Genomic DNA, 9,581 nt, shown 5'->3' on the forward strand with positions numbered 1-9,581 from the left:
GGGGGGGCGGGGGGAAGGGCTCCCTGGCCTGGCCTTCACCCTCTTGAAATCCGGGACTGCTGGCCCCTAACTGCTCACCTGCCTGCCTGATCACTCCTAACCACTTGCCTGCCTGCCTGATCGCCCTTAACCGCCTCTGCCTCTGCCTCCGCTGCTGCAGCTTCGTCCAGAAGGACATCTGGAATGACGTCAGGAAGGTCGTTCGGCTGTCTGGTCGAATTAGCATATTACGCTTTTATTATTATAGCTATATTATAAATATTATTTCCTCTTGGATATTTGTCTCATGTTGATATTTTTTTGCCATAAACAATGTTATTAAGATTAGTTAGTTTATTTGACAAACACTATTCAAACATGAGGATCTTCGTGTCTTGGAGTATTGTGAAAAATATCTTTGATGGAAAGGTTGGAAACTAGTGTTTTAGTGTAAATATTCCCCTCCTCCCACTGCATTTATAGATGACTATAGGTCTCTTGGAGATGTGACTGATTTCTGTATGATTTTAGCATAGTAGGATAGCTGGGGGTGGAACCAGGCTTCCTGATATAAATTAACTATTGATTGAATTATAAGTGATTGAATTATAATACGAGATAATTGTTTAAGTGACCACTGCCCTTTAGAAATATGTGAGCCACATATGCGAGCCACATACATAATTAAATTTTCTCTTGTTATCTTAAAAAAGTAAAAAGAAAAGGTGAAATTAATTTTAATAATATATTTAATTAGCATAATATTTCCAAAGTATTATTTCAACATCTAATTTATATAAAATAATATTACTGAAATAGTTTACTTTTTTTTGGTATTGTCTTCAAAATCGAGTGTGTATTTTATACTTACAGGGCATATCACTTCAGACTGGTGTTGACTTTAAACAGATAGCTAAATATTTCTCCAACAAAATGGGTTTATTCAGGAATAACAAAGATTTGCACTTTGGGACATGTGGTCTTCTGGCAAACCTCAGGCAGATCCTGAGAACAAAGGAGAAGAACCTGTTTTATAGAGGAAGAGAAGTTTGGAGAGCTGTGATAAAGAGTTCTTCCTGTTGGAGTCCACCATCTTGGAGCAAGAGAGCACCCCATCTGGCCTCCTGACTTCATTTTATTTATTTACTTATTTATTTATTTATTTACTTACTTACTTATTTATTATTATGGTTAATCCTCACCTGAGGATATTTTTCCATTGATTTTCAGGGAGAGTGTGGAAGAGGGGAGGAAGAGAGAGAAACACTGATGTGAGAGAAAAACATTGATTGATTGCCTCCTGCACGAGCCCTGACCAGGGCCCGGGCTGGAGAGGAGGCTGCAACCAAGGTACATGCCCTTCAGCGGAATTGAACCTGGGACCCTTAGGCTGACATGCTAGCCACTGAGCAAAACCGGCTAGGGCCTGACTTCATTTTAAATGGGGTTTTTGTCTATGAATTATTTTATTAGCCACTTTCCAAGTGCTTAATAGCCCCATTTTGCTGGTGGCTACTGTTCTGGACATTCGGGTTTAAATAATGATGAAACCTTTGTTAATCAAGAAAGCAGATTTTGAGAAAGCTGCCTTCTCCTGCTTTTAGTGGCTCCCATTGTAATGCAGACTCATTTGAGAGGTGCTTAGATTTATTTTGAAAAACAAGTCAAGTAGTGTGAGGAGGTTTACCTCGAATCTGTTATGTTCTCCTTTATGGAAAGTCTTTTGTGTAAAAGCAGCTATAGCTCTTTGGGCTTTTATAAAAATACTAATTGAAGCACCTCTCCCTTCTACCATTGTTCAGCCTGCTAGCTCTTCCTGTTCCCCATGCCTGGCATTTGCAGTTCCCTTTTCCTCTACACCAGTTCTCAGTTTCACTGTGTGGTGGACACAGGATGTCAGAGGACCCAATCGATTGAGGGTCTGATGCTAAGGTTGCTTTAGAGCAGCGGTTCTCAACCTGTGGGTCGCAACCCCTTTGGGGGTCGAACAACCCTTTCACAGGGGTCGCCTAAGACCATCGGAAAACACATATATAATTACATATTATGATTTTGTGATTAATCACTATGCTTTAATTATGTTCAATTTGTAATAATGAAAATACATCCTGCATATCAGATATTTACATTACGATTCATAACAGTAGCAAAATTACAGTTATGAAGTAGCAACAAAAATAATTTTATGGTTGGGGGTCACCACAACATGAGGAACTGTATTAAAGGGTCGCGGCATTAGGAAGGTTGAGAACCACTGCTTTAGAGGTTAAGTGGAGCTCTCATCCCTGAGGGAGTCAGGGTCAGGTGCCTGATCACTATGTGGGTGAAGGCTTTTACATGTATGGATGAGTCATTTTTTAAGGGTATGATATTTTCTTAAACAACAAAGTGGCAAAGAACGAATTATTTTTTTAAGAAATATGACCTGTCTTAATACAGTAAAGTGCAGAAATCATATGCATACAGCTCAATGATTATTACAGAGTAAATACAGCACTGTAAACCCCACTGTGAAATACTTCTTTCTAGACTTAGGCTGTAGTAAGGGCTTCTTTTACAATTAAATAAGTCCCTGTATATTTCAAACATTATGAGAAGGGCAATAGAAGGAATGTTTAAGGTCAATGGCTGGTCAATTGGGATGACCAGCATGAATGTTAATTGGCCTTCTAACTGACCGCCTTGCAGCTTTAGGGTGAGTGTGTGTTTGTGTTTGAAGAAGGAAAAGATGTCTTCATGCATGGACTATCTCTTTCAAACTCTGGATTTCTTTTTCTTCAAATGGTCTAGACCAGTGGTTCTCAACCTTCCTAATGCCATGACCCTTTAATACAGTTCCTCATGTTGTGGTGACCCCCAATCATAAAATTATTTTCGTTGCCACTTCATAACTGTAATTTTGCTACTGTTATGAATCGTAATGTAAATATCTGATATGCAGGATGTATTTTCATTGTTACAAATTGAACATAATTAAAGCATAGTGATCAATAACAAAAACAATATGTAATTATGTATGTGTTTTCTGATGGTCTTAGGCGACCCCTGTGAAAGGGTTGTTCGACCCCCAAAGGGGTCGCGACCCACAGGTTGAGAACCGCTGGTCTAGACAGATCTGTCTAATAGAACCGTCTGCAAAGACTGAGTGCTCTCATTTACCCTTGCTGTCCAAGATTGTAGGCACTATCACCTGCGGCTGTTGAGTACTTTAAATGTGCTTAGTATTTTGGATAAATTGAGTTTTAAAATGCACTTAATTTTAATTAATTTAAATACCTACATGTGGCTAGAGCAGCCGTGGACAAACTATGGCCCACGGGCTGGATCCGGCCTGTTCGGCTGTTCTATCCGGCCCTCGGAGCCGAAAGAGCGGAGGGTTCTCTTGCTCTCCCCTCCGTTCCTTCACCAGCAGCAGTGTTAACATGTATTAGTTCACACAAACACTCCATCCATGCTTTTGTTCCAGCCCTCCGGTCCAGTTTAAGAACCCATTGTGGCCCTTGAGTCAAAAAGTTTGCCCACCCCTGGGCTAGAGTCTACCATATTGGACAGTGTAGGTCTAGAGCACAGAGCATTTCATAAAAAATTTATAGGAACTGATATATAAATTTTAATTGCAAAATATTTCAATATTGCAGAAGAATATGGAATAAAATCCACGGTATAATCCCGCTCCCTTCTCCAGAAGTTGAGTAGAGATTATTTCAGTTGCTTTCACTTTTTCCCCCTCTACAGTTTCACATAAAATACCTTATAAGAAGACAGTAGCCCCTCTCAATGACCCTTTGTATGCACTAAAGGCTTAGCTCAAGTGAGCATCTGTGAGAGCTTTGAAGCTTGGATAGCACTTCTGTGGCAATTGCAGGATTTTTCCTTAATGGGAGGTGTGCTTAAATTCCTTGCTTCAATCACTTGGGCCCGAAAGCTATGACAGAAGCTATAGGGATTGTAACTATCTCTAGTGTGAAGCCCTTTCTGTGCTCAGAACCTGAACTACAGATTAGCTGAATAAGCAGGAAGTGGGAGGAGATAGAGTGGGGAGAATGCTTCTTGGAGCCGGCCCTGTGACTGCTATTCTAGCCTCCCTTCCCCAAAGTGGCTCGTATAATTACTTTAGTGAAATAACACTATGACTGAGACAAGCTTGCCGTACTGTCTGTTCAGGCTACCTGCATACTAGTAAGTTAGCTGGTTACTGTTTCTTGAAAGCTGGCAAAGGACGTGAGACTGCAGGGTCAGAGACAAAGGACTTTATTAATCACAGCAGAACAGGCCGCTGTGAACATTTATTTATACTTGGGATGGTTCCCTTCTCCCCGAGTCCCATGGAGGTGAAGTGGAGGGGCTGGTGGACAGCTGCAGATTCATTGAGTATGCTCCAGGAGAGGGACATTGAACTTGGGGAAGCCACTGTTTTTTATAGTAAGAGGTAAGCAAGCTTGCTCTTTGTCCTTGAGGGATATATTTCCTCTTCTCTCAGCATTGTTCTGCAAATGTAACTCTGAGAAATGATCTGGGTCCTGGCAGTTACTTATTGAAGAACATGAATCATTTGTAAAATTTTCCATTCTGGAATTTGCTGAATGTAACCCTGTAATGTCATTTAACACGTTCCTCTGTCCCTTTATTTTCAATAAATCTGAAGCAGTGGGCAGAATGTAGTGGTAAGGACTCAAGAGTCAGACGGCTGGAGTTCATTTCAGCTCTAGCACTTATAGCATGTATCATCTTAACCCACCTGTGCCTCAGTTTTTCTTTGTATAAAATGGAAATAATAGTACTGACTTTGGAGGATTGTTGTAAAGATTAACAGAGGTGGGACACATAACATTTTTAATGTTGCCTGGCACCTAATACATGGTCTAATGCCAGTGGTAATAGCAGTTATTTATTTATTTAAGAGACGGGGGGAAATTCTACCTATTCTTCAGGATAATTGAAATGGTCAGATGGAGGCCTGTCTCATCCATGACATCCTGTCACCTCCCAACTCTAACTTTTTGTTTCAGTAAGTGCCTGTTAACTACCTGTCCGGTGGTACTACATGCACATTAATGCTGGGCTGGAATTGAGGATTCAGGAGCTCCTACGTGGACAAAGACAACATTTAGAATCAATGCAGCTATCAAAATGTGTATTTTTAAAAATAACTTTATTTTTGAGAGTATTACAATATCCCCCCAATATCCCCCCTATTCCTCCCCATTGCCCTCCTCCACCCAGATCCTGCTCCGCTCCAGACCTTTACTGTCGAGTAAGACTCCCTCCACGTTCTGCGTGGAGGAGGGTTCGGTATCTGAAAGAGGAGCCGCACAACAAATGAGAGAAAAACACGAGATAATTTTGCAATATTGGGGGACCAGGCGGGAAAGTCCAACTCAAGGGGAAGGACTTCCTCCCGTGCTCAGGCCTCACCAAGCTTTTATTGATTCTGGGATGCACCCATAGCATAGCCCTTAGGCAGGTGACCCCTGGCAACAGGCAGACTAGCCCATCAGCAAGGATTTACATAATAATAAATGGGGGAGTAGTTTCAGCTACCACTGTCTGGACAAACAGAGATGGCACCTAGCTGACCTCTGCTAGGGCTTCAAAGACATCCAGCCTTGTGGGGGGCGTGGGGGGGTTCTCTGTCTATGTTTATCAGATAGTGAAGGCAATAACTAGAATTCCTCTCTGTTGCAGCAATCCACATGGTCTTGAAGTTGTTTCCTGAAAATATACAAACATATTCTCGACCGAAGGTTAATAAAGGGAATTTCTACTTAGGGTACTTTTTATATTTGCCCAAATGATTTTCCTTTGGCTTGTTTTGACACCATGTGTTTTTCCTGAGTGTTTCGCTGTTGGATGAAAGAAAAAAAAATTTTTCTAGATGTAATTTAGTTACAGGATATTTTTCCTTACATGGTATTCTTCCATTATATTTTTCCACGATCCCCCCTTTTTTTTGATTTAATTAGGAGACTTCTTGAAAATTTTATAATGCAGTCTAGATAGCTTTAAATATTAATTTTTTGCACAAAAAAATTGAACCTGAACATGCTTTAGGTTCATAGCATGTTTACCACGAAATGAAAATTTTTGTTAATACTCTTTGAACAATTACTTAATTCAAGTTAGCCAAATTTAATTAATTTGAAAACTTGACAACTATTTTACTGTCAAATTTAATATTCTAACAATAATCTTAATTTACACTGTAAATATTAATTGAAAGGATCACTTTCTGTCCTTGAGGAGGCCCGAGCATTCTGTTGTTAGGCTAGATTTAAATTTAGAGTCTGTTAAACTAAGCCTTCGTTTTTCTGGGTACCATTTTCAACTGGACCAAGTCTCTTCTGCTATTTGTTTCCTGATCTGGGCTGGGCATGGGAAGCAAGAAGCAGCCATGGGGACAGGAGACCTTCCTCAGAAGGGGTGAGTGTTCAAGCCCATGCACCATTGGGGGGGTGAGGATCTGTGCCCCACCTCTGTTGAACCCCAAGTTTTCTCCTACTGGCCCCCGGCTGTGCCTGTCTTAGGTCGCCCCACCCTATGGGGTCTTACCCGTCTTTGACTACCATCCACCTCTGGGCCAAGTAGGGTGATGTGAAGTTCAGTTCTGTCTCCTTGTTAACCTATGTCCCTCTGGCCTCCATGCCCAGCAACTGCCTTTGGATCCCCTCGCCTGCTGGCGGGGCCCCGGCATTGATCATGGGGAACCCAGGTTTCTTCTCCAGAGAGGGCCCAGCTTACGCCATTGGGCAAGAGACAGATCCATGGTACCAGCTTTTCATGAACCCAGCTTGAACGGAGAGCTCAGAAAACAGCTGTAGACAATTGGAATCCTCTTGGCAAAAAAAAAAAGTCAAGAGAGGTCAATACAGAATGCTTAAGTGCCTTCCCAGGAGGGAATAAATCCCTTTATGTCCTTAACACATTCAAAGAATTAATTTGTAAGTATGTTTGGGATAAATGCACAATATGCTGTTTTAAAATATCAAAAATTATTAATAAAACTTGTAGAATAATACCATGTAAGAATATTCTTTGTTCTAGGTCATGACAACCTAATTTTAAACTGGCTGTCTCAAGGTTTGGAATGAGGAACCTAGTTTGCAAAAAAAAAAAAGAAAAAGAAAAGAAAAAGCAACTTACAGAAGCAGAGACAGCATGCTATCCAAATTACAGTTTTGGGTAAACACATTATCTAGAGTCCTTGGGTAACCTAGGTTAAACTTAGGCATGTTATAAATTACAGTTTTGGGTCTCCAGAACATTGAGTTGACATGCTAACTGGAGCCCTCTGACCTTGGGATAGCTGTGCTGTCCTTCCCAGGTAAAGGAAAAATGTGCCTTCTAAGACATATGAAACTTATAGTTTTTACCTGAATTAATTGTTACCATACTTCACTTTACTGTGCCCCAGGTGGTCTCTGGGCTGTTGGTTGTCTGGTTTGTCTTCCTCCTGCTCCTCATCTTCAGTGGACTGCTTGGAGTCGCTGCTCTCTGTGGCTGAGGTAGTTGATTGTTTACAGCTACATGTTATGGCTCCAGGCACAAGATCTTCAGTCTGGCTGGATTCCTGGTGCAGTTTAATATTTCTAGCAGGAATCCATACGGGTTTGGAAAAATTCTCTGGGAATATACAAGCGTACCCTCTGCAAAAGGTTAATAACGGGTCAGGTCCCTTCCATAAACCAGATTCGAGATCCTTCCATTTAACTAGACCATTTTCTTTTGTTTTATTCTGGAAGAATTTTACTTTACTAGGATTCAATTGCTTACAAGGATTAGTAAATTCAGTAAAGTTTTATGTCTGATACACGAGGTGCAAATGCTGCTTCACCTCCAGGCTAATTTAAAGTGCAGCAGTGAGGAGCTTTTGTTAGTTTAAGACATTGCTACTAATAAATCAATTTTTCTTTTATTTGGCAGAAATTCCTCATGCAACCAAGCATATTATATTTTGAAATATTGCACTCGGGAAAAACTTCCAAATACATACCTAATTAAAACATTTTCAACACTTAAAAACAGTTCTCAACATAATAGTATCTAGTCTTGACCATGGAATCAATCACTCTTAATTTGTTTATGATATATGTATAACTGTGGTTCTACTGAGAATTTAAGATATCTTTTAAAAATGTCTCTATCTACAAGTCTTTTAAGAAATAGGAGCTCTATTGTCGGCCCTTATAAAGCCAACTGCTTAAAACATTGGTCTATCATACTACTGAAATTATATTAAGACCCTGATTGCTAATTTATTAAGCATTAAAAAATATCTTCTTAAAAATAGTATTAAATAAATCCGAGAGGCAAGCACAGTTTCTGCCTCATCCGCATTTCCGCAGTAAAACTTTGACTTAGCCAATCACAAAAGGAGTGTCTGCTCACTGAGGCAGGATGGAATTTCAGGGGTGGAGTTTTAAGGCAAAGTGTCAGTGAGCAGACACTCCTTTTGTGATTGGCTAAGTCAGAGGGAGGGGCCTTTACTGTTCCAAGATGGTGGCCCCGAGGGGCGCGGCAGGCCATGCGGCCAACATGGTGGCTGCCAAGTCAAGCAGCTCAATGTTGTGGCTGTCTATACTGTTCTTTGACAGAGCAAACCAAAACCCCTAAAAGATATATGGCCAACATTATATTGCAGACAAGCAGAAATCCCATTAGCTGTTTATACCTTTTATAATTGTCTTAATATCAATTAAATTTAAACTGGTTTTTGTATTAAAAATTTCAGTTGAGATCACAAAATTAATCATCTTTTTTAAGTCAGACCAAGAAGTAACATATTTTGAATTCCTGATCATTTAAGAGAAAACACATTTTATTTTTTCAAAAACAAGTTATACATTATTTAATTAATTTCTCCCGATTCAACTTGCACTTTAAACTTTCAGAACTTTAAATCTTAGGTAGCAAATTAAATACTTAGCATTCTCCAAATCAATACTTTTACATTTAAGGATACATTTCAAATAAAATATAAGGCATTTTCAATTAATAGATTAACTTCTATCATCTAGACTTCATACTAGGCATACTCAGATCAACATTTCAGTATTATAAATCTCAATACTTTTAGATGATTTGAACTTAAAAGTTTTAAGTTTCCAGCCAATAAGCCTGGCATAGCTGCTAAATTTCAAAATGGTCACAATTTTCCTGCTGGGGAAGTCAAGAAGCAAACCCATAGCTATTCACATGTAAACTTGACTATCAACTTCCTGGTGGTACTTGCCTCAGGGCGGGAAATTTCTAAAGAACTACTTTAAATCGCCCTGGGAAATCAGCCTGCATTTCTTTGTCAGGTTCATCTTTGCCATTTTTAAGGCCAAAACAGTCTCGGGTTTTTATTCTGTACACAGCAAAAGGTCAAGTTCAGCTCAAAACTATGTGCACTCGTTTTTAAACTGGCCTTTTCCCTTTACATGTGCACAGAAATCCTGGCAATTCTCTATCTACAAGCCCTTTAAGAAATACAAGCTCTATTGTCGGCCCTTATAAAGCCAACTGCTCAAAACATTGGTCTATCATATCACTAAAATTATATTAAGACCGTGATTGCTAATTTAGCATTAAATAAATCTGAGAGGCAGGGACCCAGTGACCCC

At 39.8% G+C, this 9,581-nt stretch overlaps 1 protein-coding gene across 5 annotated transcripts in view; it reads left to right on the top strand.

Moving 5' to 3' along the window:
• Nucleotides 1-9,581, top strand: part of CRYL1 (crystallin lambda 1) — a 176,010-nt gene that overhangs the window by 4,027 nt on the left and 162,402 nt on the right. For 3 of the 5 annotated variants that reach the window (XM_006765056.2, XM_015564835.1, XM_006765059.2), the window contains exon 1: nt 4,290-4,408. The exons of the other annotated variants lie outside the window; for them this stretch is intronic. In XM_006765056.2, coding sequence (XP_006765119.1) covers nt 4,305-4,408 — 104 coding nt within the window. In that variant the 5' untranslated portion in view covers nt 4,290-4,304. Of the gene's footprint in view, nt 1-4,289; nt 4,409-9,581 lie in introns of those variants that run through there. 5 annotated transcript variants of the gene reach the window in all.

The sequence above is a fragment of the Myotis davidii genome, unplaced genomic scaffold, assembly GCF_000327345.1.
Source record: "Myotis davidii unplaced genomic scaffold, ASM32734v1 scaffold701, whole genome shotgun sequence".
Lineage (NCBI taxonomy): Eukaryota > Metazoa > Chordata > Mammalia > Chiroptera > Vespertilionidae > Myotis > Myotis davidii.